Source organism: Harpegnathos saltator, unplaced genomic scaffold (assembly GCF_003227715.2).
Source record: "Harpegnathos saltator strain DR-91 unplaced genomic scaffold, Hsal_v8.6 scaffold835, whole genome shotgun sequence".
NCBI lineage: Eukaryota > Metazoa > Arthropoda > Insecta > Hymenoptera > Formicidae > Harpegnathos > Harpegnathos saltator.
This window is the reverse complement of record NW_020230688.1, coordinates 282,055-297,500: the sequence shown is the minus strand read 5'-3', so window position 1 is coordinate 297,500 and position 15,446 is coordinate 282,055. Positions and strand designations below refer to the sequence as shown.

Here is a 15,446-nt window from a genome sequence, read left to right as displayed (position 1 = left end):
GTTTCTATAGCATTTTACAAATATATTCAAGTGATCCGAAGTGTTTTTTCAATGCAAACATCTTTATATTTGATGAAATGACACCCAAAAATTGTTTTGTTAAAACTTGATAATGCAAGTCATATTAGGTACAATGAATAAGATCCCGACGAGGGATCTCCCTGATTAACCTGAGAACTTGAACCATATTATATCATACACTAGGTTGGTACATTAATCTCCTAATGTAGACCCAATCATTATAACCTCATAAAGGTCTTCCTTACTCATTTGTCGTCAGGAAATTATAAGGACTGACTTACTTAGGATTACCTTTCATTCATCCTATTAGGTCCTTATCAATGTGATAGGCGAACCTGATCAAAATTTCTAGTCGGGCAGCCGATGACGCGACTTAAAACGGCAAGAAATGTGCGAGAGGAGAAGCGCAGGCCGAATGACAAACTGCAGTTTGGAGCGTAATGCGCCGCTGTTAAAAGCGTCGCGCGCGGCGCTTTCACGGAAAAGTCATCCGCCTAATCGCCGCCGCGCGTTAAAAGCGCTTTATCGCGAGGCGAGGCGAGGTCGCCTCGCTCAGGACCTCTCTCTTTCTCTCTCTCTCTCTCTCTCTCTCTCTCTCTCTCTCTCTCTCTCGTCCGAAATGCGTTACGACGCGACGTAAACGCAACAAGCGACGTTACGGCCGGCGCTCGTGTTTCTCGCGTTGCTGCAATATTAGATGGCCGACAAAAGCGGCGGACAAAACGAGACGAAGGAACGCGGGGCGGGCTCGATAGCGCGGACCGGTTCTAATGGACACGTCCGATTGGATTTCAATTCTCACTTCCGCGCTGCGGATTGATACGCGGCCGTTGCACGCAGTCGCCGTCGCCGTCGCCGGTCGTCCGCAATTTCGACCGGTACCAGAAACTCGGCAATCCCACGTCGGTCAGATTCTATAAACGCGCCGGCCCGATTCGTCCTCCCTGCTCGCCCGGGGGGAGGGGGGGGCGTTCTTCTTTCCGGCTCTCTACCCTTGTGATTTCCCATGGCGAAGCTGGCCGAACGCCGTGGAACTTTGCGGATATCCGTGTGGAAAATCGGGATGAGTCTAATTGGGTCGCCGTTCCGATTTCTTCACTCCGATTGCGAGCGTTCGCAGTCTTTGAGCGGCAAGTCGAAAGTTCCTGCCGGCACCTTCTCCGATATTCATTCTACATTACTTATTTTGTCAGAGGCAATAGTTGGACGATAATAAATAGTACAAAAATCGGTTTCCCTGTTGGATGCGCGTAGGTTTCGGTTAATCGGTTTACAGAGGAGAGAAATATTCTTGACATTTTCTATTTTCTGAATAATAAGAATTTCTCCATTTTGCGCGCGCACGCGGGGATATTTTATAAAACTTATATATAGGAAGAGCAAATAAGAAAATTTTTCTTAATTTAATATTGACTGAAATTGGTAAACTCTTACCCCAGGATTGGAAATATATTTTGAGTAAATGTATCAACTTTTGTGGTGAGCTTACGATAGATTCGCATGCTTGGGTGAAATATTTGAAGCCAGCAACGTCCACTCGAAAACGTTGTGCATCTTTCCCCGTGTAGATCCCCAATCAGATTCCGAAATATTTTTTCCGCGAATCAAGGCTAATTTGTCCGCGTAGGTTGCGAGATTCAAACGCGACTGCAACGCGTGTTCGATGCTGCTGTGCGAATTGAATTCCGGATGCTGACGCGATTACGTATCGCGTAATTATCCGAATATCGCGCGAACGCTCGGGGATGAACGTTGCAAAATTGCCGAGCGAATGGAGCTGCGGGCATTTCGGCTTTTCGAAAACTCCGGGGAAACTCGAGGGGGCGGCCGGCGAATCGGCCCTCTCGACCGCGCCGATACGCGCCGATATTCGCCGATACGCCGCGTTGAGAACGATGAGAACGACGAGCGCTCGACGGGAACGATCAAATCGTCATTCGCCGACTTTCCCCGATTCATTTCCACCTTACCGTGCGTCAAGTGCGCGAGAGCACGAGAGCGGCGCGGGACTTTGGCGAAATATGCAACGCACGCAGAATGGCGCAATTTTTCCGCGCGCGCGCTCGCACGCGCGTAGTGGTAAGCACTCTTTCAGCTTCATCAGAACTTTCATACGTGCCTCGAGTTCGCAGCCCTCTGTCCTTCTCCCTTTCTCTCTCTCTCTCTCTCTCTCTCCCCCTTCTCGTCGCCGGTCTTCTCAACCCTTGGCCCGATTCGGTCAGTCCTTCCGCGCCATAAACGTGACTAACGACCGAGTCAAAGACACGAAGACGCGATGAGAGAACGAGAGTTGCAAGCGGCTCCGGTATCATCTCGTGACGGAAATGCGCGATCCATCACGTGTTTCAAGTAACATCCCCGATGCGCCTTCCGGCCGTCACGACTTCAGATCGGTGATCGGATCGATGTACGGGTCGATATCGAGAATGATTTCTCGCGCCGTTCAATCTGATCGATCTCGACGATCTGCAGGATCGATCGCGTCGACGTTTAGTCGACATCATTTAGACATCGATTCGCTATCTGGAAGAATATCACGCGACTATCGATAGTATCTGGACGGTATCCAATCGGCATCGCATTCAAGTCCAGCCGACATCCGCATAGCATCTTGCGGACATCGCGATGAAACCTCAGAGACCTCGAATCTACTTGAGAACTTGATCCCGATGCGACTTTGAGCGGATTCTCCACCGGCTTGTGATTATCGACGCGCGATTGTCGCGCGCGAATATCGCAGCCCGGGGATGTAAAAATGAGACCGCCGGTAGAAGCGAAACCGGTACAATAATTCCTAACGGACGACAAGATCTCGTCGATCACCCAGCGATTCGCGACGGCGCGACACCCCCGCGATGGCGTTCAAGCGGCAGTCCGTGCGAACGGACCTGCGGTGTCATCGCGCGAGAGGCAAAGAACGGAGATGCTGAGAAGCGGCGGAGGCGCGGTAAGAAGAAGGCTGGTCAAGAGATAAATCTTGACACCGTCGCGACAAGTGTAAGGTTGGATTATCGCCAACGACAGACGGACTCATCATAGATAGGTGGCTGACTGGCTGGCTGACTGGCTGGCTGGCTGGCTGGCTGGCTGGCTGGCTGGCTGGCTGGCTTGATGGATAGATGGGTACACGATCGGAGGCTGGTCTCATAAAATATGCAGCCTGCAATCACGTCTCTTGAATGGAAAAGAGCGGAGGCTAGGGCTAAAAAACGTAAGAAGGGCGAAGGGAGTACGGTGGTAGCTGGGTTGACTCGGCAGGGGCGAGAAGGGTTGATGGCGCCGTTGCAAGCGAAGTTGGCGAGAAGAGGCAAGAGAGAAAGAAAAGAGAGAGAGAGAGAGAGAGAGAGAGAGAGAAAGAGGATGGCAGAGAAGGAGGAGGAGAGCGAGAACGCCCCTATACACATTTCGAAGAGCAGATCCGCGCAATACTGCTGAAGCTGCGGGTCCACAGCCGGATTCGCTGTGCTTGCGTTCGCAAAAAATGTTCATAACTAGCCAATCCCGCGCTGTCGCATTGTGTCGGCGCCTGCATGTGACGCGGACGTGCTTGTCTGTATGTGTATAACCTGCGACGAAAATGCAGCGTCGCCTCGCTATGCGTCTCGGCGAAGTTGTTCTCTCACTTTAGCGATTTAAAAGTCACTATGGAGTAACACACAGTGTCCTACAGAGTCCAATGAAGGGGAAGAGAGAGAGAGAGAGAGAGAGAGAGAGGGAGAGGGAGAGAGCGGGGAATGAATCCGCGAATGGGGATTCGGGCAGAAGCACACAATCGCCGATATATTTTCCTTATGATGCGCGCCGCCATGAAAAAATCGCGGGGCACGCCATGTCGGGAGTTTGTTGTTCCACTTGGTTTCTTCTTCAACGCGACAATGGTAGTCTGCGTGAAATACGATGCGGGAGCGTTGCCCCGCGATCCGTGCAAATAAATTATGCACGCGACGGCTGTGTGTATATGCGTGTGTGTGTGTGTGTGTGTGTGTGTGTGTGTGTGTGTGTGTGTGTGTGTGTGTGTGTGTGTGTGTGTGTGTGTGTTAACCCGACGAAAAGCGTGGCCCGGCGGGAAATTTCAGATATTGGCGGGGGAGGGCTCAAAGGGACGAGCAACTCGATAATCTCCGCGCTTTGAATTTGAAAGGGACCATTTAAATTGTAAAAATCTGACCCAGATTCTCCGCGGAGCGTGCGAGATACTTTATCGGCCGCAGGCTATCCCTCTCCCGCCCCCCTTTCCACCTTCTTCCCACCGATCAATCGCTCGGATTAAAATTCATCGACGCCCGTTGCTGCTCGCCGTGCGCGAGATAACGTATTTAAAATAAGCCGCTCGCGCGCGCTATCGCCGTAATAAAGACCGACCGGAGTGCTCAGCGACGCAGTCGAATCGCGGCGTCGAGTAATCTGAAGCCGAGCTTCTCGAGAAGCCGGCGATAATCGCCGCGGTTCGCGCGAACAGAACGTGGATAGTACAACACAAATAATCATACATAAATAATCATACATCACAAATTTGCTCGCTCTCTGCCTCCTCGATCTCCCATCTGTAAATTACACCAGCTGAATTTTCCTCGTAGCAGCTTTCGATTCAGTTTCATTTCTCGTCAGCCGTGAACAGATGTCGACGCAAGGAAAGCGAGTGGAGTTTTGTTTCAATAGAATTTCGAATTCGATTTTCAGATAGGCAATATGTCAGCGGATGAAAAATGTATTTTTTCACAACACACTGAGAAATTGAGAAATTTGTTTTTTTTTTTTTAACCCCGACATTACTAACAAAAATATAACGAGAACACAGTACCGCGGTAAATATTCGCGGAAAAAATTGCGGAAATAGAAAAATGAAAGTCTCGTCGCATGATTAATAGAGAGAGAGAGAGAGAGAGAGAGAGAGAGAGAGAGAGAGAGAGAGAGAGATATGTCTCTCGAAAATGGCATCATCCGTTCGGATCTGAACAAATCCAACTCCGGAGAGCAAGATATTTACGCAAGATCGCCAGAGTCAAGGTAGCAAATCCTATCGCGTCCCTTGAATCTTGTATCACGCGTACGCAAACGTTCGCGCAACTATCGAGCGGAAAGCGTTCGCGCGCGACGTGCCTATTGTCAGGGCCGAGGAGTAGCAACTTTCTGTAAAAGCAGCGAGCGCGGAATGCTTCTGGCGGGGAGAGAAGACCGGGAAGCGCGCTCGAAAGGGATTTCGATCGCTTTGGCTTGGAAAAACGCAGGCTGAAGGCTGAAGTGGCACCCACTTGTCGCTGAGATATGCATGAGGCGGCCGAAGTTGCGCTACAACTACGTTGCTTACATAATATAAAGGCCCGGGCACCCGAGCCGTGCCCTCGCGGGTGCCCGGGCACGCGCACGTGGCCGAAGGGTCATCCTCGGCGGAAGAAGCGCATCGGCGGAGCCACCCCGGAGAGCCGCGTGGCGTCGAGCAGAGAGCGGGCGAGAGCCGTCAGCGATCGCCAAGACGGAGAGCCGGTTTAATCTTTTACTTGCGATATTTTATTGAGGACCGCCGTTTCTCTCGCGATAACGGCCGCCGGGCCGCCTGTCGTCGTTGTCGTGTTTGAAACATGAGGAAACCGCGATAGTCGATCATCGCAGCCAGCCATCGGCCCTCTTCCTCGAGACGCGAAAGCGGAGGGATCTTATTGCGCCAGCTCTCGAATCGGATCGGATGTCTCGTCCGCGGATATCGACACGGGGAGCCCGTAAATATGCGCGACTCGCGTCTTGCGGCAAATTTCTTCAGATTCGCCCGAATCTGCCGGCACATAGATCGTGATCAGATCCTCGGAGTTTTTGGGGAACACTTGGGAACTGCGTGTTTGTTTCCAGCTGGTGAATACTATTTTGTGGCATCGAGCGATTTGGACGACTCGCGGTGGTTGCATGTTCCGACGTTTTGCGATGTGTATCGTTAATTTAATATAATTTTGAAATTTCCAAAGGTCGATAAGTTAACAAAAGTTAGGGCACTATTATAGCAATATATTCTTGATAGTAAAGTAGAGTAAATAAAGTCTAATAAAGTAGAATAAAAAAAGTCTAATACTATTTTTTTCTTTCGACGAATAGTTGGCGAGATATCGTAAGTTAAATGTTGAAAAAGTTACCAAGTTCTCCCTCTGAAATATTTCAGAAAATATTAGGCAAATAAAAAAATGTTTCGGACAAAAGTTGTTAAAATTAATTGGTAGGAAAAGAAGATATAATAAAAAATTGGGCTTTCTATTTTAAAAAATTAAGCTGACCTTTAACTGACCTTGAAAATGCCCTCCAAATAAAAAACTGATAATGCTATTCTCTTTCCCCTTCGAAATCATGGAACACGTGTTTCAGCTTTTTTTTATATCTTTCATAGTTTTCGAGATTTTTTACCTGTTACGTTTGAAATTTAGCACCTTGTATTTGTAATGTGATGTTATGTAATCAAAAGCGCGCGCTTTTTTAATACAAATTTAAAAGTTAGAAATTTTAAAATTTTAAATCCTGTTGCAAAATGAAACCCGGAAAATTGAGAAAACTTTCGCGTTCTGAACGTTACAATTATTTGCAAATTATGTACATTTATATACACAATGCATAGTATATGTAGCGCTCTGTTAGAGTCTGCTTAGACCCCGAAAAACATCAAACCAGATCCCAATTAGATCCCAAGAAATGTTCCATGCGGGGGGGGGGATCCGAGGAGGGTGACCTGGATTAGAAACCCCGTTTCCTCGGCTTTCCCGCTTTCTCGGATTGATTTCCCGCGTCTCCGGGCGATTCCACGAGCGTCTCGATTCCCTCCGATCGAGCGGCTGCCAGCGTCCTCACCATGTTAAACTACGCGAACATCGCGAGAAACTCGGGAATTTATCACTGAACCGAGTAGGGAGAAGACGAGATAAGCCGTCGCTGTGTTTCCGCTCGAGGGAACGACGGCGCCACAAAGAGATGACGCGTTCTCGCTCCACCCTCGACCTTTTTCTCGAGCGAACGAGCGAGCCGGAACGTGTCGCGCGAAATCGCCGGGACACATTGATGCAGATTAACGGACATTTATGATGGCAGTAAAGCGGGCGCGGGAATGAGTCCTCAAGAGCCATAAGTTGGCCGAATGACGGTGAACTTTCGGCTTTTCTCCGACGCAACGCCAAGGATTTCATATGTACACACCATAAACGCGCCACCGCCCTTATACGCTCCTCCGCGTGGTGCTTGCTGGCTTCTTTCCTTCCTTCCTTCCTTCCTTCCTTCCTTCCTCCCTTCTTTTCTTCCTTCCGTCCCTTCAATGACGAAATATCGCGGCGTCACGCGCTTTTATCCGTTCTTCCAGCGGACAAATATTTATATCATCGCGTTCCACGCGAGAGCGAGTTGAATGTCGGGCAAAGTTCCGCGATAGCCGAACTTCCGGTCAACACCGAATATGGATCGTCAATTACGGGCCGACATGCGACGGAGTGACGCGCCCGCGCGATAACATCGGACCGGAACGAACGGCTGCGCTGTATCTCGCGTTAATGAGTCGGAACGCGCGCTCTTTCGGCGCCGCGCGTACTCTTCCTGTCGTCGGAATTTCTTATGGAGCGTATAACGCGGCGGAAAGGTCGCGTGGATAATCGAGGGACGTGGCAGGGGTAAACGTTTGTGAATTATTTATACTCCCTGAATTTCTTGGAGTGCAGTCTCGCTCAAGAGCGACGAAGATCCGCCCCAGCGGCACTGCCACCGTCATCTGCAATCATAAAGCTGCTTGGCACTGCACTGCGTTGTCAAATTTTTAACTCGAAACTAAAATTGAGATTAATTACAACTTAAATTAATCATCGAACTTTTCCTTAATCTCAAATAAAAATATTCACCCGACGATTCAGAATGAAAAAATATGCAAATAACTAACTCTATTTACTGGGCAAAATCTTACTCGAGAAAATTCACAAAATTCAGAGTCGACTGATGGAGTCGTCAGGTATTATTCGGTGAGGTGTCCAACTGAGAAAGCCACATCATTATAATCATTTGAAACCTGCTTGAGTCGCAAACACTCGGATTTCAATTCAAATTTCGGCGTAATGACGTCGCGTATGACTAAAAGGAGAACTGCGGTCCAGCTCTAAATTCAAATCCGGGTATTTCACATGAGAACGAGTTTCCAATGACGGCTATTAACGCAGACTCGAGAGGCGCGTTAAGAGCGAAAGAGGACGAAAGAGGCCGACCGAGAGGAGATAACGCGCGAGGAGCTTTAATTTTTCTTCGCTCTCCGGGCGTCCGTCCAATTTCGCGGTGCCGCTCTGCCTTTGAGGACTCCCGTCCCCCGCGCGTATATCTCACGACGCGCAGATATGGAAAATTACGTAACACGGTGTACGTGTAATAGGGCTCTCTCGTAGCTTCTCGTAACTGTAAATTACGATCATTACCGCTACTGCGAGCGCGCGCGGCACGAATTATGGAGATACAGCAAGCATTCGTTACGTGTTACACTTATTACTCGCGCCGCCGCGCGCGCGCGCGCGGTTCCGCAGCACAGAGCAGCGTGCCGCCATTAACGAAAGCGATTTATACACTTAAGCTCTCTTTCTTTCTCTCTCTCTCTCTCTCTCTCTCTGGCGAATATCCATCAGCCCGTTATCGCGATATTTCCGGCGATAGCGCGCGTCGCTGTGGTTGTTACAAAGCACCGCCGACCAAATTCCTGTCAAATCGGACAGCGCGACGAATCGCGTTGACGCGCGTGCGATTGCGAGAGTTCCGCTCCGTTCCGCGGAGATAGACTGCGGACGGAGCCGCCGGCAGGAGGAGCCCCACGTGCCGTCGACAAATCGGCAAATCACGCGATTAAATATTTCGCAATCGGCGGCGATATTTAGCGCACGCGAGAAATGTCAGCCGGTTACCGCGAAGTTTGGCATTTCGGTCGGCACCGAGCCGGCCTGCGCTCTGCTCGTTGTTGTCGCGGGACTGTCACGCGAGGAATAATGTTTCTGTGCTTTCAGATCGGCCGGTTGATGCCTGATGGCGCGGGCTGGAACGCAACGCTGGAGAAATCCTGCTCCAGAGTAAGTGGACTTTCTCTCTCTCTCTCTCTCTCTCTTTCTTTCTTTCACTCGACTCACGGTGGCGGGTGGGAATAAGCATGCTGCGCGCCGCTGTATTATGCACAGCGGCGTGCACGGCGCCGTAATGGTTCTCAAAGCGAGCACTCGGGACGAACATGTGGGCGATAAATAAGAGAATAAGAAGGAAGCGAGAGCGGCAGCGTCGCGCGTGGTCGTATGCGCGCGGCAAGTGCCGTTCGTTCGTGAAAAGTCCCCTCGGATTTATTATTGCGCCGTTCAGCCCGCGTAAGTTTTTCCGCTCCGAGTCGTGCGCCGAGAAGATCGCGACGGACTCCTCGTGGTCCGAGATTTGGAAAGCGCAAGAGGGGGGAAAGATCTGGTCGTCGAGCGAAAACTCCGCCGGCGAACATGGTGGACGTTCGCGTCGACCGTGGCGCGCGTCGCCGCGCGGCGCGATTCGGAAGCTTGGAGACGCGCACCCTGCTGACCGCCACGAGAGCAGAAGAGCGCCGGCTCTCGCGAGACTACTCTCGCGCGACGGATGTGAATAAAGCCGAGGGGAAATGCTCGGCTCTTCAAGTTTCTTCCTGAAGACTCGCTCGGCTCCGCGAAACCGATGTCCGCGACCTCTTCCCTCTCTCTCGTCTGTCTTCTTTTCTTGCCCTCCCGAGGAGGCTGAAAGCCACCGCGCGTAGATGGACTTGGCGAGTACACATAATGGACTGTAACTTTTCGGTAGACTTGGAGGCAGCTAGCTTATCGATCTAACTTGAGCAATCGCGGTCAGGGGTGAACTTCCGGAAACCACCCGTGCCCCTGTTGCCATGAATTTTGGCGAAAATAGCCCAGATGGTCTGAAATGGGTGCCCTTAAATGGATTTTCGCCGAAGTTTAATGCCAAAACCCAAGATGTAGACGAAGTTCAAACGTAGAGTTTAGACCCAACGGCGAAAAGCGACAGATAGCGAGGGCGCTCATATATGCGATGAGTTTCCATGTATCTATCTACGTCTCTCGATGAAGTAATTACATTGAACCACAAAGTTCCCTGGCGACTTTTTGGTAGAAGCGGAAGGTAAACTTCAGAGCAAAACCTTCTGCTCAACCCGATATATCGACATTGCCTGAAAATCGCTATTGAGAAAAATCGCGAAGAGAAGAAATTTCGAGACGCGCGATTCGCCTAATTAATAACAAGGTGAAGCATTAAACGCAGCATCGGGAGAGACACGAATCTTCGCGAGATAATTGCCGGTTGAAATCCCGAGGAGGAGACCCGCCTGCGAGCAGTCGAGGGCGCGCGAGAAGACGAGGAGGAGAACGTAGAGACGAACGAGAAGAATAACTTCGCTTCTCCTTCGTTGCGCGAGAAACGGCGTAGCCGCGGAGCAGCGCGCGGACGAGGGCTCCGTTTGTGCGCCGCGTAACCGCACAGCTCTCCGCAGCTTCCGTGCCTGTTCGCGAAGGAGGATCGGAAGATTGCCTCGGTCGTTTCGTGCCGAAGGATCCGATGTACACCGTATAACCTTCCGACCCGCGCCGCCGCCGCCGCTGCCGCCGCCGCCGCCGCCGCCGCCGCCGCCGTCGCCGCCCGCTCGATAGGACGGACCGGAACCACGGTATCTTTGATCAAAGACGCTCTCTCGATTGGATGCTCTGTCGTGATTCCGATGGTGAATAATTGAAGAGCGAGCCCTGAGAAATTTCGCCGTGCAAGCGCTATCCCATCAAGATCGCCGGGAAGTATCGAGCGTTAAATTTCTTACGGTTTTGATATCGAGCGCGATGCACCTTCTTCCCCGCCCCTCGCCCCTCTCTTTCTCTCTCTCTCTCTCTCTCTCTCTCTCTCTTCCTCTCTTACTCTCGGCTATCCGCATGCCTTTGTTCTCCTGTGCCTTTAATTCGCTACAGCGAGAAGCATCAGGCTGATCAAATGGGGCTCGTTCGTCCTTTAACCCTACGCACGGCTTTCGCGCTGACGAAATAAAAGGAGAGAAGGGCGAGATCTCTCCCTTTTTTCCTTCTTCTTTATCGGCTTTTGTTCCTCCCTTTTTTCCTTCTTCTTTATCGGCTTTTGATACGAGTATTGAATCTCGACGGAAACATGGCGGAGTCTCTCTCTCTCTCTCTTTCTCTCTCTCTCTCTCTCTCTCTCTCTCTTTCTCCCCGCATAGTTATATTCATGTGGAACACTAAATTATCGCGATAATCATAAATCAACGCGCCGGTGCGTTTACAATGGTTCATTTTAACCGTATGCAAAGAGAATTAAACGTCCGGCCTGTAGCGCGTGATGATGGACTCGGACTCGTCGAACCGTGCGTTATTACGTGCAAATGTAATCTCCCCCCATTACGATGCGCCGTGTAATGCGGCGCGATGGTAATTCCGCTCGACATTATTATTCTGGCTTGCCGAAAAATTCGGAAGACGTTCGCGCGTCGCTAGAAAGACGAATCGACTCACAGCGAGGCAATCTCGAAATCGAAGGACGGGATCCTTGCTTTAATGGCCGGGATTGGCGATCTCGGCCGTTTTCCACGAGCGAAACCGCAGCCCTCGAAGAGAGAGGGCGCTCCCCTCTTCGCGTGTAAATCTTAAAATCATACTTGTGTCGTTTTTCTGTATTCCGGGACTCGAGACACTGAATAGCAGAAACGCGCTGGAATAAAAATCGTAGCCTCTTACCGGCTCTCTCTTCTCTCTCTCTCTCTCTCTCTCTCTCTCTCTCTCTCTCTCTCTCTCTCTCCGCCGGCTTTGTCGCGCCGCCGCCGTCGTTGGCTCAGTATGTATGTAAATCGCCCGAGGCTTAAAAGGGTCAGAAGCGGCGGGCGAAAGGGTTGATTTCGAACATGAGCCACCTTTTTTTCCTCGCAACCTCACCGTGCGTAAAAAAGATCGTGTCGTTAGGCTCGTTATGCACTCTCACGCGCTCCTCACAACGAAGGGAGAGACGCAAACCGTCGCCGGAGAGAGCAGCGTTTGCTCCCGCAAGAGAGCAAACGAGATTTTGAGAAATGAGATCATGTTGAGGATTTTTCCCGTTTCCTTTTTCCCCGACATTGTACGAGCCAGGCTTCGCCTCGCGTCAGCCGACGCAGAATTTGGGTTCTACACGGAGAGGAGTAAATGTTTGCTAGAATGAAACAATTTTCTGCTGAAACATGAACGATTCCGAAATCCCGGTTCGAGTTAGGAGAGAGGATGCAGTCTAAGTTATCGGGATCGCCGGCTAACTTAAACAGAATTCTGATATTTTCAGTCGAAATTTCTGAGTCGTTCGTGCTCCAGCAGAAAGCTCCTTCTTTCAGTCAAACATTTCTCTCTGCGTGTAAGCCCGCGGATTGAGAAAGAACATTGAGACCTTCGACTGTATCGCGTTACACATCTCGAAAGAGAGAGAGAGAGAGAGAGAGAGAGAGAGAGAGAGAGAGAGAGACTCTTCAGGCTCGGCAAAGCTTTGCAGGATTAAAACGCGCAGGAGCGAAAACTCCGCTCGGGTGGTGCATGGAGAGAAGCTGAATTTCGCATTCGTCTCTTCTCAGCGGCTCAGCGCGCGCTCGCGATATCGCGAAAGCTCCGCTTTCAGTCGTCGCGCGCGCGGTCGTCCGGCAGACGAGATCGCAGCTTAATTAAAACGTCAAGGCACCACCGATGCTTTTCCAATTATACGCGATCGGCCGAGCGAAGGGCCGACCGCGAATTAATGCCGGCCTTTGCTGCACTCACGCGCTCGTACATGAAATCGCCCGTCGGATCGAGGCAAGATATCGACGTTCGATTCCGCGGATTCTCCGCGCCGCGCCGCGCCGGCCGGCCGGCCGGCCGCGTTCGTTCTTTTTCCCCGTCGTCTCTGCCGCCACCGCGAGAGCTCCCTTTGTACCGACCGATTCGCCGAGGGGAGAACTCGGGTCGGCTCGACGTGTCCCTCTGGCCGACCGCTCTGAAACGAAGCGGCGAAGGACGACTCGTGCCTGCCGCGCACGATCGCCGATTAATGCGTCGCGAGACGAATTAATTATCAGTTTTTGCTCCTCTGGTCCCCCTCCGACTCTCTCCCCCCGGGCGATACAATGCAAACGTTATCGGCACACGGATCAATTAACTACTTACGGCTCTTTCAGCGGCTTTTAACAAACCCTGCCGGTTCGATCCGGGCTGGGGCTAACATTTCCAGAGGCTACTTGCACCCTCGACTGTGATGTCTCTCTTCCCCCCCCCCCCTCTCTCTCTCTCTCTCTCTCTTTTTCTGCTACCGGCTGGCGGTGCTCACAACCCGCACGAGTCTTTTCACGTCCGGTCAGTTTCCCGCCGTCCGGCGCGATGCCGCCCGCCGATAAAAAACTCACTCGCGATATATAACTGCCGGCGCCGAAGATACACGTCGCTCTGAAAGATAGACCACGTGGCAGGGGATGAAGAGGGAGAGGAGGGTATCGCGAGATATTACGGTCGAAACGCGCTTAACGTCGACCGCGCGAAAATATCTCTAACGTTTTTTATCAGGCGTCTTTTCAGGATTATCTTTTTTCCTCTCCCTTTCTCCCCTCCTCTCTCTCTCTCTCTCTCTCTCTCTCTCTCTCTCTCTCTCTTTTGCGAGCGCGCGCGTAATTTCCCCGCCCGCGCGGGGTTTCTTCTTTCACCCGTGAAAATATATAAGACTAATAATTTACTCGGTTGCAATTTATCTCGTAGAGTGAGCAATATTTAGTTGATGGAACGCGCAGTTACTTCTGACGTAATGTCCGAATATTTTTTCATTTCCTGTTTTGTTGATGTAGCTGGCGTTGTAACGCGCCTTTCTTGTGCGCGTGGTTTCATCCGTGCGAAGGTACAAGAATAATAATTTACAAGATTTCGTTTTATCTCGCGCAGTAAGTAGTAACTGCGGGTAATGAAGCACAATTATTCGGCGTAATGTCTGGATTTTCTCTTTACCCCCTGATATCTTGACGTTGTTTTTGCATATTTGCTTTTTTCTCATCCTGCATTTTTGCGTGTCTTTTTTCTTTCTGTTCTTTTCTCGTAATTTTGACCCCCCCCCTCCCTCCCCCCCCTCCCGTCTTTCATCCGCGCGCAAATCAGGATTAATGAAGAACTTTTGATTTGTCACGAATTCTGATGTTCGGTGAATAAAATACAATTGTCTCGTGTAATGTTTGAACGTGCGTTTTGCACCTCTCCCGATACGCTTTAATGTAATATTCGCGCAGCGTTTCATCGCGAAAGCAGCCCCCGGCTCTTTCGAGTCGCGATGGAAAGTTGAGATTGTCGCTAGAGACGAATTTGCCGAGTAATGGCGCGGCGAGCATCGGTACATTCTAATCGAGCCCATCTCCGCATGAACTGTCGAGGTTAACAGTGCGTGACTAACTTAAATATAACATTCGTCATAACGGCGCTTTCGACCCACATCGCCCTAATGATGCGCGACCGCGCTGAAGAATCGCGCGATCTCGAACACGAAGGAACGATTGCTGACGATTGTCGTCGACACAAGAACAACGCTCGAGACGTTTCCCCGCACATTTCTTCCCCATGTTCGCTCCCACGGCGCGGCGCCGTAAAAGACCTAACGAGGAGGAGGAACTGGAGTTCGAAAGCGGAACGAAAAATTTCGGACATTTGTTTCCCTCAACTTTTCTCCCTTAACAATTGCTCCACGCGATTATTGTTGCGCGATTGAGGCCGCCGCGGAACGAGCAATCACCTCGAACGTCTGCGATCTTCCGCGGCGAACGAGTGAACCAATATCCACGTTAGCGCGCGGTGGATGCGTTTTTTAGGATAATGAGACACAGACATGTAACGTAAATAAATCTGTAGTTTTCTGCTTCTCGCTGTCTCGCGGAAACGAGGAGAAAAAGAACGAAATTTTGCGTCATTATTGCGCGGTAATGGCGAAAGCAGCGGCCGTCTCTCGGACATCTCCAACGAGAGAGAGGGAGAGAGAGAGAGTGAGAGAGAGAGAGAGAGAGGGAGACAGATTGACGTACATCGATACCGATAATGAGCTCGCGTCGAGGAACGCGCGCAACACGGCATTACGCAATGTGACGTGACGTAACGTAACGGCAGCCGGCCGCTATCTCGATGACGGATCGTTAACAGCTGATCGTAACGTTCGACGAAGCATTACGCGCTTCCTACCTGCAATTTCACGCTTTACGCACCCGCGGTACACATCATCCCGCCGAGATTGCCGGCAATGCTTCGGCCGATACGCCGCGGCGTCGGTTACCTTCCTATCGTGCGTGTCAAATTGCCGGCTTGTTAGTTTTCCCGCTAAAAGCACTGCACGTTATATCATCGCTATCTCGCGTCCGTCGCCGGTCAACTAGCTCGAGTTCTCCGTTCTCGTTCGTAGCG

General features: G+C 51.0%; 1 protein-coding gene across 2 annotated transcripts in view; it reads left to right on the top strand.

The window, feature by feature from the left end:
- Nucleotides 1-15,446, top strand: part of LOC105192351 (uncharacterized) — a 277,535-nt gene that overhangs the window by 110,555 nt on the left and 151,534 nt on the right. For both annotated transcript variants that reach the window (XM_025307167.1, XM_025307166.1), the window contains exon 3: nucleotides 9,015-9,077. In XM_025307167.1, the coding sequence (XP_025162952.1) occupies nucleotides 9,034-9,077 (44 nt within the window). In that variant the 5' untranslated portion in view covers nucleotides 9,015-9,033. The remainder of the gene's footprint in view (nucleotides 1-9,014; nucleotides 9,078-15,446) is intronic.